At 39.6% G+C, this 19744-nt stretch overlaps 2 protein-coding genes across 2 annotated transcripts; both read left to right on the top strand.

The window, feature by feature from the left end:
• The first annotated feature begins 319 nt into the window (after nucleotides 1-319).
• On the top strand, nucleotides 320-7512 carry pias1b (protein inhibitor of activated STAT, 1b). Its single transcript, XM_074678086.1, has 14 exons — nucleotides 320-410; nucleotides 1943-2363; nucleotides 2559-2643; nucleotides 2775-2822; nucleotides 3204-3294; nucleotides 3395-3529; nucleotides 3648-3753; nucleotides 4152-4225; nucleotides 4363-4523; nucleotides 4872-5005; nucleotides 5091-5265; nucleotides 5360-5499; nucleotides 6462-6499; nucleotides 6590-7512. Exons 1-14 carry the CDS (start codon nucleotides 387-389, stop codon nucleotides 6911-6913), a joined length of 1956 nt encoding a protein of 651 aa, XP_074534187.1. The 5' UTR covers nucleotides 320-386; the 3' UTR covers nucleotides 6914-7512.
• Nucleotides 7513-10006: 2494 nt separating this feature from the next.
• morf4l1 (mortality factor 4 like 1) lies at nucleotides 10007-13822 on the top strand. The gene is made up of 12 exons (XM_074677811.1): nucleotides 10007-10165; nucleotides 10869-10915; nucleotides 11007-11074; nucleotides 11164-11250; nucleotides 11697-11774; nucleotides 11881-11906; nucleotides 12085-12176; nucleotides 12415-12516; nucleotides 12655-12743; nucleotides 12902-13074; nucleotides 13174-13258; nucleotides 13344-13822. The coding sequence occupies exons 1-12, from the start codon at nucleotides 10126-10128 to the stop codon at nucleotides 13426-13428; spliced, it is 972 nt and encodes a 323-aa protein (XP_074533912.1). The 5' UTR covers nucleotides 10007-10125; the 3' UTR covers nucleotides 13429-13822.
• Nucleotides 13823-19744: the final 5922 nt, after the last annotated feature.

Genomic DNA, 19744 nt, shown 5'->3' with positions numbered 1-19744 from the left:
TGTTAATATGCATTACAATAAGTCTAAACACAGGTTTAACCGCCCTTTTCGCACACTGTAAGACAAATTTAGCCAGAGCAGCAATCTCAACGGGGTAGACTGTATCATTTATGAAAATATTGGTCGTCACAGAAAATGGTCATAACCATTATGCAAACTGATCTGCCTGCCCTCAGATAGCCTCTATCATCACCACGGCCACAAAGAAGTCGTTATTTGGGTTGTCAGTGAAGTCCATCTAGGCCTGACCTGTCTTAAGGTTGCCCCGTGATTCCTATCGCGTTACAGCAGCGTCCTCTGCAGTCTCCTGCGAAGAGGTGAAGGACAGTTTTGAATTCTCAGTCCCTAGAGGAAGGCTTTTGCGCCTGCGCTCCTAATGTAACAAGATGGCGGAGAGTGCGGAACTGAAGGTAAAGCGAGCCCCTGCATTAGCTTGACAAATAGACGTTTCACACTGTGATATTTGAATTTCAAAGCATTGCCCCATTGTTATTTGACAGTAAAGACATGAGAAGCATTGTTATTAAAACATACAATACAAAAAATAGCAGAGCTGTTGAGACAAGACAGACAGTTAGCTGACAGGCTAGTTCGTTAGCATTAGCTTTGTTATTGTTGCCGACGTTCCGTTAGGCTGATTCTGCTGAGCGGCTCACCTGAAGAAAAGGCCTAATATCGATTTTAATGAAAATGAAAAGCACATTTATGCCATTTTTTGGAACAAAGAGGCATTGGAGCGTTACCAATCTGACATAATCAGTGGTATGCCGGTCGGACTGCTATGTTGGTATAAAAATGGGCTCTGTCTATTCTCTGGAAGATAGGCGCATTTTAGATTCCATAAGCGATACATCTGATCGGGTTGTTGGTAGTTCACGAACGTCAGGAACTATATTCTGTTTGATTATCTCAACTGAAACTCGCAGTGTCGTTCATTTATCAGTCCTTCAAGATAATTTGTAAGACAGTTTTTTAAAAAGCAGAACAAAACAGCTCAATGAAAGCGCAATGAACAGTTAGCTAGTGTATGCTAATGCTCCCCTCCTTTTCTCTACACGACTTGTTTTATTTGTTTTAAAAAAGGGTTTTTATGTTCCTTATTAGAGGCAGATATCAAATCAAACCACCTGCTGATTTGTGCCAGCACTGGACTGATATCATCATGACAATGCGTTGATGTTGGTTTGTTTTCTCTTGCCCGTTTAGTGCAAATTTTGCTCATCGAAAGCTATTCAGGAGCTCTTGATTTGAATTTTTACTCATGTGAGAAATGTAATGTAAATCAGAAATCTTGCAGTAAATGTAACCTCTGTGTAATCCAAAATGAAACACATATCCAATCCAAAATAAACATCGACGTATTAACCCAGTAATTGAAATCAAAACGTCAGACTCTTTCCTTACAGAAGTTTCTAGTCGTCGTCCCTCTGGGGTAATGACTCTCACAGCAGTTGTTGTTTTGGATTGTGTTATTTTGTTCTATTTAACATTTACAGACATTATTATTCAAATGTTAAATTATAGTGGGTAGCACCCACTGTAATCTAATTAAGGCTATAATGATACTTTATTGATTAAAACTTAGTTAAAGGACAGAAATGTGCACTCTGTGGGAGACTCTCAGAGTGGCAGTCTTTGTTAAACAAACGGTATGACGCAACTATAAATGTTGGTCTTACTAAAATAATGTCTGGGAAAAGGCCAAATAAACTATGTATCTTCCTGTTTCAAGCTTATCTCAGAAATGAAAATGTCATGGGCGTGGACAATTTGCAAGGCAGTGAAATATTTGAATAATGTGAAGAAATGACTCTGGCATGTTTTAACAATAATGTTTTAGAACAGTCTCAGGAAATCAGAAACTTGTTTACTGTATTGGGGGGAAAAGTCTTTTCCTTGTTGTAACAAACTTTTTTTCCCCCACTTTTTGATTTTTCACCAGCAAATGGTAATGAGCCTTCGAGTTTCGGAGCTCCAAGTGTTGTTGGGATACGCAGGGCGTAATAAGCACGGACGCAAACATGAACTTTTGACCAAAGCCCTCCACCTACTCAAAGCTGGATGCAGTCCAGCTGTGCAGATGAAGATTAAAGAGCTCTATAGACGACGCTTCCCAACCAAAATGGTTTCACCAGTGGCTCTGCCTGGTGTACACTCTGCCTCCAGCTTGTCAAATCTCCAACTGGGATTTGACAGCCACGGTTCCCCTTCACCTCTGCTGCCTGTGTCTTTACTTGGGCCTAAGCATGAGCTGAGTCTGCCTCACCTCCCCTCCGCCCTGCACCCGGTACACCCAGATGTCAAGCTTCAGAGATTGCCATTCTACGATGTGCTGGATGAGCTCATTAAGCCAACCAGTCTGGGTGAGTCCAGCTCTTTCTGCCCAGCTGTGTATACAGTGGTTACACTTCTCTCTTATGTGTGTCCTTACAGGCTGTTTGTGGCCACAGAGTTCTGTACCATGACTGATTAAAGTCATGCTCGATTAAAGTTCAGTGTAAGTTCACTCTAGTGTTATCACTGACTGTAATTTTCTGTTCCTGGTTTCTTTGTCGTAGTCTCAGACAACAGTCAGCGGTTCCAGGAAGCATGTTATGCCTTTGCATTAACACCCCAACAAGTTCAACAAATCAGCAGCTCCATGTAAGTCAGAAAATTGCACTGTAAAATCTGTTTTTAGCTGTAAGGACAAAAAACATTACTGTTACTACATAGATTTTTAATTCACCTCTTTCATGCTCTTAACGGAGTGGATTTTTCTGTTCTTTTTTTAGGGACATATCTGGGACCAAATGTGACTTTGCTGTTCAAGTACAGTTAAGGTGGGTTTAAAACACAGTTCTTCAACGACAAAAAAAACCCGTCTGTTTTATCAGCTTTAATGTTGCAGTGAGTGAGGAGGGGGCCTGTGATTAACTTTCATCCGCTCTGGAGACTGCTGTGTCGTTTGGACAGCTTGTTTTATTTTAATCTTTCTGCAGCTGAAACATGTAAATCTGTTGTCCTCCCTCACATGAAGTATTCACACCACATCAGAAGACTTGGTGACATTTTCCAAAAAGTGTGAATAACCTCAAAATATTGAATATCTCAGTTGCAGGATTAAATTTGTATGGATAAATGTTATCGTATAAAAAGAGCTTTTCTCTGTCATAGATGACTCTGACACAATGGTGAAAGTAATCACAGCATTTCTTCTTTAGATTTTGTTTATCAGAGACAAGCTGTCCCCAGGAAGATCACTTCCCTCCTAATCTGTGTGTGAAGGTGAACAGCAAACCCTGTAATCTCCCGGTGAGTCCAGACAGTTTGTCGTAGTCTTTCTGCCATGTTTTCTTGGCAACACACCACTGGTTCCCGAGCTTCACTGATGTTCATTTTTGTTTGTCTTCAGGGATATCTTCCTCCAACCAAAAACGGAGTTGAACCAAAAAGGCCCAGTCGCCCCATCAATATAACCTCTCTTGTTCGACTGTCCACCACAGTTCCTAACACAATTGTGGTTTCGTGGACTTCAGAAATTGGGAGGGTAAGAAAATCTAGATGACAATTTTTGAATAAAGCGTCAAAGTTACTGATTCTTGTCACTTTGTGTGTGTGTGACAAGTGAGACTTTTGATCTCTATATTTCTCTTTTTTTTTCTCAGAGTTTCTCCATGGCTGTTTATTTGGTAAGACAGCAGTCGTCTGCAGTGTTGTTGCAAAGGCTACGAGCCAAAGGAATAAGAAACCCAGACCACTCGAGAGCTCTGAGTAAGTCGACACTGGATTTAGCCGTATAAACGTAGACTGTCACTGCTGCCTCTGTAAGAGAGAAGGACGTGAGAAAAGACGATCACTTTACTACGAACATCTATCATAGAGTTACTTTTGTTGATTGCCCCTGGCTTGATTGTAGCAGCTTGGAAACCACCAAAACTAATCCTATTTTTGAAAAAGTATCTGTTTTCTTCTTAAAGCGACCCCTTCTTCTTACGGAGAGATCCCTGTGGATAGTTTATCGAAGACTTTATGTGTTCTATGATGATTATATGAGGCATGTTTGTTGGAAGAGTTCAGAGTCTTTTGAAGAATCAACATAATTTGTAGAGTTGGATTTAAGTTGCATTATCCCTGTTTTGATGGATGGTCTTGCTTTTTCTTTCTCACAGTCAAAGAGAAATTGACAGCTGATCCAGAGAGCGAGATTGCAACCACCAGTCTACGGGTCTCCCTCCTGTGTCCTGTAAATATTTCACTACACAATTTTTTTTTGCAAAATGAGAGAAGGCTGAAACTTATTTTGTCATCATGAAATGCTCTGCTGCAGTATTCATCACTGGGTGCTGTCATCTATTTTGTGTGTTGTGTTTTGTGTTGAAGCTGGGGAAGATGAGGCTGACAATCCCCTGCAGATCGATGACGTGCTCTCACCTTCAGTGCTTTGATGCTACACTTTATATCCAAATGAATGAGAAGAAGCCCACATGGGTGTGCCCAGTCTGCGACAAGAAGGCACCATACGAGCACCTCATTATTGACGGGTGAGCACAATACAGCTTCATTTGGTGTGAAGGAACATATTCTGTATGTTGTAGGATTGTGTTCAAGCATTAGAGCTAAGAAACAAATCTGCAGATTTTGGTGAGTTTTTTTTTGAAGCCACAATATCTGCTGAGTCAGTTTGACTGCCTTAAGGATACTGGATAAAGTAGATCACTTTGTGACATTCTGTGGTGGTCTGTAATCTGATAACCCTTTAGACTTTGTAGTCTATTTATAAAATTATTTCTAAAACATAGTTAAGTGTAAAGAAAAATAAAGTTTTAACAGGTTTTTATTTTTGTCACCAGGAGTGGCCTAACCATGCTCACGTGCCCCTTTTTTCACAGGTTGTTTATGGAAATCTTGAATAGCTGTTCTGATTGTGATGAAATCCAGTTCAAAGAGGATGGGAACTGGTCTCCTATGAGGTCAAAGAAAGAAGTGCAGGAGGTGTCTGCTTCCTACAATGGTGTAGATAACAGTAAGTAGTTTTCATAGCTGAGATTCTTTGAGCGTATCATCTTTGTGATCTGTGAGCTCACTGTGAGCTGGCTGTTTTTGTGCAGATTTGTCTCGGACAGAATCGCATGAGCCAAAAAGGGGATCCAATGACAACGGCAAAAAAGTTGACGTAATCGACCTGACTCTGGATAGCTCGTCAGAGGATGAGCTTGATGATGAGCCGCCGCCTAAAAGAGCCTGTCCATCACTGTCACCCGTTTCTCCACCCCCAAATAAAGGGTGAGTCCCCCAGCCGCCAGGAGGAAAGAAAATATTATAAACACATCAATTTGTTGTGTTTCTACCACTTACCTATAAACATTCTTTCTCCCAGAGTACTAAACCTACACAACCAGGCCTCACCTGTAAGCAGGGCTCCCAGCATGCCCCCTGTGGAGACTAGTTACATTCCTCCTCCTCCACCTCTCATCCAGGACTACCGCCACTATTATCACTCAACCAGTGACCTGCCAGGTATGACTGTTGCCAGCTTCAAATAGGTTCATGTTTATGTGTCTTCCCTGCGAATGGGCTAGAAGAAATAAGGGACAAAAATGCCAGTGTTCATTTGTTATCAGTTACATATTAACGTCAAGCTTCAGGTAATGATTATCCTCTGCAGTGCTAGGAAGCAGAATCATTTGGGAATTTTTAAAGCTGAAGTTTGATTCCCCAAAAACATTTTGACTGCTGAGATGTGGCAAAGATACATGACCTGATAGATCTGTGTCAATTTTTTTGTGACTATCAGGATGAAAATGTCTTAGTTTGTCTAATTCAACCAACCAAGTCCTCATATTTGTTTAAGCTAAGTTTCTGACAGATAATTCCTTGATCTTTACACAACAAGAGTTTACAAAGTCACTGCGACTTAAATTTAGACAAATCGGTATGTCAGATATAATCTTGCCATTCAGTAAACTTGAAGTGGGATACAGCTCAAACCTTTCTCATAAGGGCTGTGTTATTGGTGATGGCTCATGGGCCCCCTTATATAGCTGAATAAAAGAATTGACTTTCATAGTTTTATTCTGTTGCATTAAGACAAAGGCGTTACTATAATACTGATGAAAACGTGAGTGAAAAATAAGTTCTGGAGCCTTAAAAAGCACAATTTCTTTCTGATTTAATGGGTCTTTGATTAATATGGACATAAGAGGCCCTGGTTGAGTTGCAATGAATCATCTCTCTTGTAATCTCTATCTTACAGTGTATTTGTGTAGGAAGGGATCATTCATTCGGTTTGGATGGCAGGCAGGCAGCATTAGAGCAGCTCATCTTTCTTACACTATGCATCGGGCATGCATGCTTTGCAGTGAGGCTGAGTAGACCGAGTCAGATCAAACTATTTTGAGAGCAGATGTTTGTTCTAAAAATAAGTTGTTTCCAACATCCTGAACAAATGAACTGGACTGAACCTTTTTTCTCTCTTTCAGATCTAAATTTCTTCTCCTTCCTCCAAGGAGACAATCAGGTATATTAACTCAAGTCCCTGGCTTTAAAGCAATATCATACTGTATTATGTTTATATCTAGTTAATGGTCAATCCTTCATGTCCTTTCAGCATTACAACATGGTTATGGCTGCTGCAGCAGCTGCATCGGCATCAGAGGATCACGACCTGCTTCTCAACCGCTTCCTACCCTACAGCTCCTCTCAGATGATGCGGGAGCAGCCGGGCACCCCTGGGAGCAGCACACTGGTGGCCACCAATGGAGGTAGCAACAGTGGCAGTACCAGTAGTTTGGTGTCTTCAAGCAGTCTACGGGATCGAGACAAAGACAGAGACAGGGACAGCCACTCCATATCAGGATTGTCGAGGTCCTCGGTGGAAGCTGCAGCGGCAGCCATTTATGGCTCCATGTCTGACGTTATCTCTCTTGACTGATCCACACAGAACTGAAAGACGCAGGAGATCTCGAGAACGGGAGCTTTTTGTAAATAAGGAAGAGGAAGAAGAGAGAATACAGTGCTATGTACAGAGAGGAAAATCTATTTTCAATTTTACTTATCATATGTATATAAACTTAGGACGCTTCTTGTCCGGTGAGTTACTTCAGTTGATATTTTTCTGTGAATACTGAAGACTTTTTCCACACCTCTTCATGTGGTCCTTTGATTATATTGTACCTTTTGTACCTGGTTTTTACAGTTTTGTTTGATATTCCATGTCAACGGCATTATTTCAGTATAATGTTATGTGCACAGAACCCAATAAGGTGACACCTTATGGAACATTAACTTTAGAGCATAAAGAAAATGGGCATTGTAATAGTAACTTATACAGCAGGCATGTCGCAGCAAAACAGGAACATGGGTATCTCTTTCTTTTTCCTCTTAAAGAGCACCATTTCTGTCACGTTTTGACAGCAGAGAGATCTGGTGATTTTTGCCATCACTGTAGATTTTTCTGTACAACATTCATGCTGTGGTCATGTTATTTTAAGGAATTATTTATGATAAGTTATGTTGGTTGTATGCTGTTTTTTTAAAGAAGCATTCCCTCTGCCTCTAGGAACTGTTGCCACTAGAAATGCAAAAAAGCAAACTAGATCCTTCTGTTGTCATAACTGCACGCTTTCAGCCCAACAATATTGTACAGTTCAGACAGTACCTGAAAATGCATAAGAAGAAGACGATGGTATCAGTATTTTTAAACCAGGCTCTTTAAGTGTGAATGAACGGCACTCACTAATCCATAAAGCAACCTTCTGTTGCCATGATACAATTGGACCTTTCACGCTCATACAACATTTGCAATTAGTGTCATTTTTTGATATAACTTAAAAATATACACAGAAGTTCAAAGTAAAGTGGCTAATGTTAAAGGCTAGTCTCTGATCCACATTAGGAAAATCATTAACTGAAAGGCTTAAAAAAACTGTTGAGTGAAAGTGAAGAAATAACATTTCATTGTGTCGTCTTGTTGATTTAGCACTTGCTGTTTTGCATAAAGGCTGTGTGAAGCAGTAAAGCATTTACAGTTGCAGTAAACCCTTTGAGTAGTTTTCAGCTCTGCATGACTGCGAATTACCTGAAAGCTCATTATTTAAGTGCTATGCCGTTTCTTTGCGAGGCTGCAGGACAAGTAGCTTTTCTTTTGTAAGGTGTATGTGCAGCAGCCTTTAAGATAACTGTGATAGCTTCATCGTTGAGTGTTTTACAAAATGCATTTTGGCCCGAAAGTTAAAAACTATTGAAGTTATCAAGGACGCCTTCCCTCCCCTTTTTATTTTTTTTGTGCTTACACTTAGGATTATTTATTATCATATATATTTTCAGCATTTGTTTGATTTGTGGATATGCATTGCTGTCATTGTATGTGATATTTCTTTTGTAATGATATAATTAATGCTATTTAAAGATGTCAATGTTGCTTGACATGCATTGTAACATTTTCTGTTTCTCTGTTTTACTATCAGATGATGTCAATAACTCAATAGAGGCTTTGATCATTTTGAACAGCTTCAAGGTCTACTGTGTTGTTTGATAATTGTAAGAATTAAACAGATATAAGAAAGTGCATCTTTGCTCTACGGAGAGTCCTAAATTTTAAACTTTGATACATCTAAAACTTATAGTCCAGGCAGATGTTAATAATCTGGTTTATCAATCAATCAATCACGTTTATTTATATAGCACGTTTAATATATATGAGCACATGGGAGATGACACTTTCAGATTCTCAGATTTGAAGCAACAGTGTCAGAATCACAGGATAGGAAGTTTAGAATACCAAACTAAGGGCTTTTTGACCCATTTTAATGATTAAAGAAATTCTACAAAGCTTGGATTAAAAAAAAAACCCACACCTTACTCACCACTGGGCACTTGCTGATACCAGATGATGTGGTGGCTTTACAGGTGTTAAATTCAGTCTCAAGATTTATTCCCTTGTGAAAGCTCCAAAAAGGATCTAGAATTCAGATAGTTCTCAGTGTATGGTTTTACCATGACAAATGAGCATGTCTGCTGTTCAATGTCTTAAAAATCAAAGATGGTAGTCAAGCAAGGCTTAAGAAAAATCTTTGCAATTTGATTTAAAACTCAATGAAGTAATAAACATAAAATTACTTACTAAAATGATACAGTCCTGCTTGCTCTTTAAAATATGAATGTTATTGAAATATAGAAACCCTTTAGGCTGTCTATATTTTAACTCATTTCAGTATACATGAAATATTCACAGAGAACTTTTGACTTTTAGAGGTCCTAAACATTAAACTTTAAGTTTATGCCACCTCCACTTTTGAATATGGCTTCAGCTTACTGCTAAATGTTAGAGAGGCAGGGATTTGAAGAGCTTTATGCAAATCCTCATTACTTGGTCTCTTGTCTCTTTCACCCAGCAGCACCAAATTAACATGCTGATGGCAGAGACTGCTCTGGTAGAGGACCATCAGTTTCAGCTAGTACATTTATACCCATCCACACACTCCTGATCAACAGCAGGAACCATCTGGGGTTCAGTGACATGCTCAGGGACACTTTAGCATTAGACGGCAGGAGCTTGGATCAAACCCTAAATCTTCTGAGTAAGAGGCAATGACTCTATCACTGTTGCCAATTTCTGAATAATTATTAATTTTAAAAGGCAAGTTAGATTAAAATATGAAGATATTTTTAAAAAAATGGCTTTAAGCTTGGGTAAAAAAAATATTTTTTTGTCAAAAAAAAACAACAAAAAAAAACAAATTAAAAAAAACTACAAAAAAATGTATTAATGCCCAGGAATAAACGGGTAAAAAAACGTAGCACTTGTAGTTTTAGAAAACTACAAGTCTTATACTTTTAAGCAAAGGTCAAAAGTTAAGGAGCCAAATAATTTTTAATAAAAGCCGTAAACTTTGAGAATTTGAAAAGCTATGTTCTACGCATGATGACAAATCCACCCAAACTTGGTTTTATTTTATTTTAATCTTTTTATTTTATCATTGTTAGCGTTGATATCCTCTCATTGGTAGCGTGCCTTTCTCTGCATCTTTGGTCGCGCTGTAAATGCGTCATCACGTTGAATATGACGTTGTTAGTTAGCGGCGCCGTTTCGGACTGGAATGGGAGCTAGCGATTTTTCCCATATTTTGATAGTTTAATCCGTGAATGGCGCCGAAACAGGACCCGAAACCTAAATTTCAAGAAGGTAATCATTTTTTCTGTTTAGATTTCCGATAGATTTGTTTGTTGGTTGTTGCTGAAACCGTGGGAAGCTCAAAATGTGAACTAGCTCCATAGCCGACACAGCACCGCTGCCCCAGAGCAGCTAGCGTTGTTAGCCTTCATTGTTATTGCAATAAAATGCGCTTCATGGATTTTCTTCGCTGCTTTAACCAAAGCTCCCGAGTCTCTTCTAGCATGAATTTGTTACTATGGTAGTAATACACAAGTGAAGTCTGCTGTTCAGAATTAATTGGCATTTGAGCTGATGGGCAGATAGCCAGAGCAGTGTTTTCATTCATGCACCGTTAGCTTCCCATTGGTTTCACCGCCCACCTCTGTGCTCTCTCAGGCTGTTGTTCGCAAAGTCCTAGCTGGGAGCATGTATTCTTACATTTTCTTCTCCTTTCTGTTAGTGTGTAATGACTGCAGTGTGTATTAAATCTACTTGATTGGTTTGGTTGCGCTGACAACTATTTTTAACATATAAGAGAAAAGTAAATAATGAAAATGTATTTTTGTACCTTTCACTCACTTAAGTGAGGAAACGTTCAACGTCATAAATGTCAGTGTATCTGTGATTTCAAGGTTTTATAAGACAAATGTCTATATAAGATGCTGATGAGCGAGATGTCGATTTATCTTTTGAATTTTCTAATGTGTATTTTATTAACCCTGTTACTATGCAGGTGAAAGAGTGCTGTGTTTTCATGGGCCATTGCTCTACGAAGCTAAGGTGAGCTACTTGAACAAGGCTGTCACTGATCATGTCATGCTTCTTTTTGCCTGCGATATAACAAATGACTTTAATATGTCTGTCTTTGCAGTGTGTTAGGATAAACATAAAGGACAAACAAATCAAATACTTTATTCATTACAGCGGGTGGAATAAAAAGTAAGTTTTCAGTTAAATTGTATCAAGTTTGAAACAATTGCTCAGCAAAGCTTCATCAGGAGGTTTCTAACTATGGTTTTATTCTCCAGCTGGGACGAATGGGTTCCTGAGAGCCGGGTGCTTAAGTATGTGGACAGTAATCTGCAGAAACAGAAAGAGCTTCAAAGGGCCAATCAGTAAGTCCATATCCTCTCTTTTGTTCAACAGTAATTTTATTTTTATTTTTGTTTTTTAATATTTTTTTTTTACTTGTAGTGTGCTTGGACCAAATGAGGAAATGTAGACGATTGTCTTGTGTTAGTTTGGTGTGTTGATTTTCATAATGACCATGGTGTTTAATATTTTAAAGACCAGGAAATTCAGCCCATGCCCTTCGCAACATAATGATCAGATTTGTAAAAACATGTTGTTAAATAAACTCCCCAGCTGTCTGCACTGAACTCTCTTGTATGTAGAGGGTCTGATCTAAAGTTGAGGTAGATTCCTAAACCTACGATGAGGAGTTAACTGGTCATGAATCAGGCTGAATTGAACACTGGTGTATCTCTAAGACCCACAAAAGCCAGCTCGGGCTTTTCAAAAAAGCAATACATGCTTGAACTTTTTTTCTCTGTAAATTCAGAGACCATTATGTGGAAGGAAGAATGAGGGGTGCTGCACCGAATAAGAAGATACCTGCTCCACCGCAGAAAAATGATGTGTGAGTGCTCATTGTCATCATTCTGTCTGCTTTCATGCCCCCCAACATTGACACCTGTTTATTATTTCTTTACACTCATTTTAAATATGTTCAATTTCTTTTGTAGGAAAACCAAAAAGAACAAACAAAAGAGTAAGTATGCCATGTTATATATATTTACACAACCAAGACTATTTAAATTCATGTACCTAAATTCACCAACATATAACTGGGCAGAGTTTTTGTAAAGCTGATTTTCCACTACCATAACAACAAAATGTGCTGCTGCTGTGAACAAAATCACAGTTATTTGTGCTTCTGTCTGGTACAGCACCTGGGGCAGGAGAAGGAACAAGTTCAGGAGGAGAACCAACACATCCTCCAAGGAAAAAGAGGGCACGAGTTGACCCAACAGTTGAAAGTGTAAGTTTGTTAATGCTCAGATGAGCTTTAAGTGATGTTCAGTTTTTTGGCTTGATGACTTATTTCAATTTTCCCTTTATGTAAAACCATACAGATTATTTACATCCTAGACATACAAAGTTTTCTTCTCTGAAACTGCAACTGCAAACACTCAGATTTCTGTGTATTACCTTTGTTAACATTATCCTAAAAAGTCTCTGAAGATTCATTCCTATTTATATTTCTACTCTCTGTTCAGGAGGAAACTTTTATAAATCGAGTCGAGGTTAAGGTAAAAATCCCAGAGGAGTTAAAACCATGGCTTGTGGATGACTGGGACCTGATTACACGGCAAAAACAGGTCAGAAACCAGTGGCTCAAAACTTATTTCTAACCTTTTTCACAACTCTAACCATTAATATACTCACACGTATGTTCACCTGTCTATTTCCCCTGTAATTTATTAGTGCTTTGTGTGGTGTCTGTTTGATGTCTTCAGCTTTTCCACCTTCCTGCCAAAAAGAATGTGGACGCAGTCCTTGAAGATTATGCAAACTACAAGAAATCAAGAGGCAACTCTGACAGCAAGTAAGAACCCATTGCTTTGTGTCATTTTCTCTGGTGTTGAGCTTTTCTTGCTGAGCAGCTGTAGGCCACAAAGGCAATGTAAAAACAAGTATGAGTTTTTTATTTTTATTTTTTATACATATGATGAAATTAAAACCAGTTTGTCCTCTGTTGCTCAGAGAGTTTGCTGTGAATGAGGTGGTCGCTGGTATCCGGGAATATTTCAACGTCATGCTGGGGACGCAGCTTCTCTATAAATTTGAGAGGCCACAGTATGCAGACATCCTTGCCAACCATCCAGACACATCTATGTCACAGATCTATGGCGCTCCTCACCTTCTAAGACTCTTTGGTAAAGTGGAAATTGGGTGAATTTTAGTGTTATAACAAATCAAGAAAAGGTAAGGGAACTCATGGTGTTAACTATTTTATTCTGTCTGATCTTTTGAAGTGAGGATCGGAGCAATGCTGGCGTACACTCCGCTGGATGAGAAGAGCCTTGCACTGCTGCTCAGTTATCTACAGGACTTCCTCAAGTAGGCATACAAAGGATCACAAAGCTCTATTTAAATCTGTCTGAATTAGTTGCAGAGATAAAAAAAAAATCTCTTCTCATTCCAGGTACCTTGTGAAGAACTCTGCATCGCTCTTCAATGCCAGTGACTATGAGGTCGCCCCTCCAGAGTACCACAGAAAAGCAGTTTAAAGTTTTTCTATTTTAATTTGGGATCTGAAGCCTTTTAGTGCTGACGTTTGGAAACAACTTTTCTTACCTGTCAAAACGATGCGATTTCACAAAAAGCCTTCGGAGGACGGATTGTGCGAGATCTGTTGATTTTTTGTGGACAAATCAGAGCAAGATGTCACACTAATCCCCGGACAAATTCATTTTCTTTCATGTGGAAAGCTGCTGAGTACACTCTTCCTGTATTGGTATGTTTTTGAGTACCACTTATGAGTTTGAATTGTACTTGTTTTTGTCCCTTTGTTTACAAGGATCTTTTGAAAAAGGAGTTTCATCTTGATTATGTTTGTTTCCTGTTTTGGTTTAGATGCTGGCTAAATTTGTCTTGTAGGCTGTCATCATTTTCTAATAAAAGTCACCAATTCTCAAATCATTGATCTGCCCTCTTTTAAGTCACATTTGCAATTCTCATAACAATGTAGAATTTATCCACCTTGTTGCTGTTGTGGTACAGGAAAAAGTTTTCCTTTTTCCTTCATACTGAATACAAAATACTTTGTTTTATGTGTGAAAAAAAAATCTTTGGAATGGGTTTAAACAAAAGGACATTCTGATGTAAATGTCCAGTTTTTCAGTGAGGAACTGATTCAGTTTGGTTTATTTGATAAATGTGCATATTTTTTAATCAGGTTAAACAGTGATTCACAGAGGCAACAAAAATATTGAAGCAGGACCAAAAAGAGAACAAAAAATATTCAAAGCACCTGTGATGACTTTGAATGTGTTTGTAAAGCAGACTGAAATGTAGAGTGATACCTCTTGATACAGTTCTATGGTTTCATTTAGCAGACACTTTTGTCCAAAATGATGTACAACACAAGCAAGAATTTAGACTGAAGGAAAAGATCTAGTTAGCGCGACAAAGTGCTACAAGTTATTTGGCTGCAGGCGCTGCCATTAAAAGCAAGTCGTTTTCTTTAATTTTATTTTTTGGAGCAAAAGCAAAAGTGACTGCTGTCAGAATGATCACCTTTAGAGGTAGATTCTGCAGGATATTCTCAAATAGAATGATAATGAAAACAGAATTAAACGTTTTACAGGGATAATCCTGCTAATCGCCCCCTACAGGCCTCCATACATGTGGGTTACTGTCAGCCTCAACTCTCCTCTACCTGTATGTTTATGTTTTGGTTGTTTCGGGACGTTTCTGGGTGGAGGGTGCGCGTGGTTAGCTTAGCCAATCACAGCGCGCCCAATGCGCAAGTGACTTTGAATGTTGATGATAGCGAGTGGAAGAAGCTAGCTGCCCCGAGCCGTTACATAGTGGACCTAGCGCGGAGCAGGAAAATCATAGCCAAAGTGAAATGAAATGTCAGATAAAGCTTTTTTTCGGAGCGAAGGTGAAGCTTGGCTTAACTATACTCGTTTTGGGCACTTGGAGAGCAGCTTGGGACCAAGAGAGATGCGAGTTAGCTTTCTGCTAACCAGGTATGTGTCAAATAACGCAATGATTAGCTTGTGCTAACATGCTAAGTCAGGTGAGGCTCTCCCACGTAGAAACGCGATGCTACAGGTGGTTGCTGTCTGCTGTGCTAGTGTGTTCACTAGTTTTCCCCTCTGCTGTTTTTTTTTCACATATTTCCTCTTAAATTAATTAATTATTAATTAGAAAAATAATTGGGGACAATGATAAAGAATTATTGTCAAATGATGAAAATAAGCCTTTATGTAAATAGTTGGCTTACTTTGCACATCATTATCTTGCTTTTAGCTTCTTCATCCTCTTTTAGAGTTCAGCAAGTTTTTGATTATTGTCTCACACGGTCCACACATGCTCCCTCTGTCTGCTTCTTTAATTGCATCCACACACAAGCTGCCGCCTACTGTATTTAACTTAGTCTTCACTGATATCGCAGCCAGGATCCCAGCCTTTTTGAAATCATGATGACACATGAGTCACTCTCTGTGACCTGGACACGTGGTCCCAATTCAGACACTTAGAGGAAACATTTCTGAGCTGAAGTTCTGCCTCAAATGTTTTATTGCTTCAGTTAAATATGATTTCCAGTAAAGTGGTGAGTGTGATCAGGCCCTGTGGTTACAAGATACCTGTGAGCTTTTTTCTATCACGTTGGCTCAGATGATGGTGTTGATTCACACAGCCAGTGGGGGAGTAATGTCCCATTGATGGAAAGCACATGTTGCATTCAGGGTATTTTGTAGAAGAAAGGAAAGTTAAAAGGTTATTAAAACCAGGACAGATCCTCTTCCACTTCTCACATCTGAACCATTCAGCAGAGCTCCCTCTCCTCTGTTTTGACTTCTTAACATGGAAAAGAGAAGCCAAGTATTAGTTTCAGACTGATTTGTGGTTTCATCTGTGTCACTGGCTTGCAGTTGTTCTGGCAAGAACAGTTCAGGCTGTTTCGGGAGGAATTTCTTTAATCCAATTTCCCCAAGTTTAAAGTAGAACCATATGTGTTTCCACTGAAGTGTGCTCTCAGATCACAGCACCCTGATGGCTTTTAACAGCCTATCATGAAGACTGACACACAAAAAAGACCTCTGCGGATCAGATCAGGGGCACACCCCAGCATCTGCTCGCTTCTAGGCTTCTTTACGGCTGTGGTTAACGCCTAACAGCGTCACCATCAGACCTTTGTCTGGTATTCAGGCTGTCATGTGAGCCTGGCAGCTCTCAGCTTTTGTAGTATCATTACCCCATAGGTGAGGGACACGTTTGTGTGATAGAGTTATAGTTTACTTATAAGGCTGGTTTCTGTCTGGTGATGGTTTCAACAGGTTGTCCTCAGTGTGGGTACGCCAACAAAAAGACACCTCAGAAAGGTCGACAGGAAGCTCTGGATCAGGGATCAGGATTTGTGCTGAGTTCATTGCCCTGTGGGGATGATCACTGACTGGATTCCTCAGGATATCGTAACATTTATGTCCAGTTCTGTTTTAAATATTAGCGTTTTCCCTTTCATGTGCTAAAATGAAAACATTTGAGAGGACTTCTAAAATGCTTTGTACCTGTACCTCTCTTAAATTCAGAGTGGAAAATTTGTGGGTTGTCATTTTTTCACATTTGATACATTCACACTGAAAAACATTAGTTATCACTGCTTAAAGAACACATAAATACTTTAAAGACCACTACCAGCATTATTAGTTGTGTTGTTTTGTAGCCACCAGATGGCAGCCCTGCTCGTCTTTTAGTAACATATTTGAGCAGTTGTGTTGTGAATGAACTGTGGTGTTTTATGAAGGGTAGTGATTTTTCAGTTTTGTTACAGACAGTGTAAGCTCCATCTCTTTTTCAAAGATTATTATCTGTAACAGGACCCCATAAGGAACGGTCAGTCATATAAAAACATTATCATCCAGTCCTTCCCCGTCTGTCAGTGCCTCTGAGCTTCAGACAAACTCCAGCGAGGACACTGAGATCTGCTTGTCACCATTAGACAACAAAGATATCAGTTTAACTGGCTGATGAAAGACGTAGTGCTGCATCCAGAGTGTATCCATCTGCTTGAGGCTCTCTGAGGTGAAAAACCATCAGTGTTTAATGTGGTTGTGAATGTTTCCCCAGACTAGGAGTTAGTGGTAGACTAATTACACAGCGGGCACGCAGCCTCAGTAGCACACTGCTGCCAGAGCCTTGTGTGACTGTATGTCATTAGCATTGGAAAAGTGCATTTACCACAAAGGGCTGCGGTCACTCCAAGCCATTAAAACATGAAAGAACATACCCCGCTCTTCTGGTGAAGGAATTTGCGAGACGTAAACAGCCTGTAAAATGGAAAACTACATCTGTGTCCATTTGTTTTCCTGAAAGGCGGCCAGATTTGGTAATTCTTACTGAAATTCTTTCCAATAACAGGGACAAGTCCAAATAAAAGGAGGAGGACTGTTGGATCCATCTGTTTTCAGTGTGGCGTAGTAGCGGTTTTGTGCTCAGGATCTGCTGAAATTATAGAGGCTTCAGAGCATGTTGAGGCCCTTACTCAATTTACCCTTTGGGTTTATCATGTATGATGAGTCTGCTTGCCTAGCTCATGCAGGAACCAAGTGACTTTTGTGGAGTGTTTAGTGCTTAAAACTCCAGTGAGAAAATTTTACTTTGTGCTGATTTAGACATTTTGTCTGAAATATATAAGTTATTGATATTGAGTAGCTATTTATTATGAATCATAACCAAGCGGCAACCTCCGGTATGGGGATATCTGGGAATATGAGACAATGCGGAAGTGCTAAAATCTGCTATTTCTCGAGTGTTTGCTTGAGGCCGGCTCCGGAAGTACCGGAAGTCACAAACACACCAAGCCAAAAAAAGCCATTTCCAAAGCAGAAATTAACCTATTTACAGCCTGATCCAAAAACGTCTCCTGTCTGAGTCACTGATTTTACTATCAGCACCCACTGTACGGGGGGTGAATTTTTTTCGAACTCGGCCGTTTGGATGATGTTAAGATCGCGAGCTCCCCCAATAAGAGGCACAGCTGAGGGTCACGTGACCGGCAGGCACCCTATGGCTGTAGGCTAAGCCCTTGCCACTACCAATATGGCTGCTATAGACGATGCGCTTCATTTTCAGTTTCAGAAACAGACGGATGACGTCAGCGAGACTACGTCCATGTTTTAAACAGTCTATGGTCATAACCTCATTTTTACATTATAAGTTAATTTATGTATAAGATTTAGCTTGACTCTAGCATTCAGCAGCTTTATGTTAGCAATACGAAAAATCAAAACAAAAGTATCAAAGGGAGGGCATGACTTATTAGCTAGAATGATGTCAGCTTGCTAGTTTAAGTTTTTTTCAGTCTGAATCAACAAATACCTGAACGATGCAGAAGCTGTTTATGAATCACAAAGGAAACAAGCATACAAAAAATACAAAAAAAAAACAGGGGGTCTCAGCAACTCGCTAACCATTTAGCTTTTTTGTTAGCAAGGAATTTGTTGTCTGCTGCTACATGGCTGTCATTGGCTGTTAGCTGAGTTACCTTTCTCAGAATTTAATCCAGTTTTACTTTCTGTTGTCTAGCCTTTTTTTGAATTAATTAATCAATCAAGTCTCAATGAAAAACTACAAGTAGTTAAGTTTCTTATGTCAAAACATTATGTACAAGAAATGTACATAATGAAAGCAGATTTGATTCCCAGGCTGTGTACAATGCCACAGCAAACAGAGTAGTGTTTGTTTTCAGCAGTTAGTATAAAGTTCGCAATTTTCTCCCAGAGTTGTAAAGGGTAAAATAGTTTTTCAGATATTTAAACGAAACAGAATAACACATTTGTTAATTCAGCGTAATGTAAAGGTGCATGGAGTGCTGTTTCCTCACAACAAGAAGGTTTGTGGTTCGATTCCCTGACCTGGCAGGTACCTTTCTGTGTGGAGCTGGCGAATTCTCCATGTGCAGTGGGTTTCTCTTTGTGTATAGTCTCAAAACATGCTCATCAATTTGATTAGTCTCTCTAAATAGGCCATAGTTTCGATGAGGGTTGTCTGACTCCATATGTTAGCTCTGTGATAGGCTAGACACCTGAACCCCTCCTTGTGCCCAGTGACAGCTGAGATAGGCTCCAGTCCCCCCCACAACCCAGAAAGGGAAAAGCTGGGAAGATGGAGGATGGATGTGAAAGTGAAAGGTGAATTCTTGGAACTTATCTCCTCATCTCTAAATCCATATTTGTTGAGCTGTTTCTGTCTGAACTTGACATGGTGGTATTTGAGGAGAGGTGAGTCAGATTCATACAGGAGACTAAGGGTTTGAGTACAAAGCCTGTGGTAACCCGGTCAATGGTTGTAGAGATGTTCAAGTCGTCACCAAAACTTGTGGACTGACAGACTGTTAATGCTATCCATGGAGCTACACAGCTAACAGTGTCAAAATAAAAGTGAAGATGGCAAATGTACCTTGGCATTAGTAGTTATTTTCTGCTTAGTCTTCTTTTGTTATGTGAAAAATAGTCCACACACCTGTCTGTTGTGACTCCGTGTTGAAACACTGAATGTTTGGCTTGAAGTCTAGCCTCACAGTTCACACCACCAATTGTGAAGTGTTAAGTATCACAGTACCCAGGTGCACTTGAGTCTGTCAGTGAAAGAGTTAATTTAATCTGCAGAGCCTCACCATTATGAGACAGCATCCTGCTCAGAAAGGGAGTTTTCTTTTGAAGCTAAGCGGATCTGGCTGAGAACTGGCAGCTCTGAATATCTAATACGATAACCCTCATTAGGCTGAATACTGAGCTAAAACACCTTTTCATGTCACCTTAGTAAACAGCTTAATGTGTTCCTCTTTCATCTGCTGTTCCCCTGTGTCTTCTC

Source organism: Halichoeres trimaculatus, unplaced genomic scaffold (assembly GCF_033239565.1).
Source record: "Halichoeres trimaculatus isolate MK-OKI-2021-1 unplaced genomic scaffold, fHalTri1.1 fHalTri1_scaffold_10, whole genome shotgun sequence".
NCBI lineage: Eukaryota > Metazoa > Chordata > Actinopteri > Labriformes > Labridae > Halichoeres > Halichoeres trimaculatus.
This window is presented reverse-complemented; position numbering and strand designations above follow the sequence as displayed.

Excerpts from the sequence above, each read along its gene's own strand:
- pias1b (XM_074678086.1), top strand. The coding sequence starts at position 387 with ATGGCGGAGAGTGCGGAACTGAAG. Across the intron at positions 2,644-2,774 it reads CAACAAATCAGCAGCTCCAT|GGACATATCTGGGACCAAAT; the intron begins GTAAGTCAGAAA and ends TTCTTTTTTTAG. Across the intron at positions 3,530-3,647 it reads GGACTTCAGAAATTGGGAGG|AGTTTCTCCATGGCTGTTTA; the intron begins GTAAGAAAATCT and ends TTTTTTTCTCAG.
- morf4l1 (XM_074677811.1), top strand. The coding sequence starts at position 10,126 with ATGGCGCCGAAACAGGACCCGAAACCTAAATTTCAAGAAG. Across the intron at positions 10,166-10,868 it reads GAAACCTAAATTTCAAGAAG|GTGAAAGAGTGCTGTGTTTT; the intron begins GTAATCATTTTT and ends GTTACTATGCAG. Across the intron at positions 11,907-12,084 it reads CAAAAAGAACAAACAAAAGA|CACCTGGGGCAGGAGAAGGA; the intron begins GTAAGTATGCCA and ends TGTCTGGTACAG.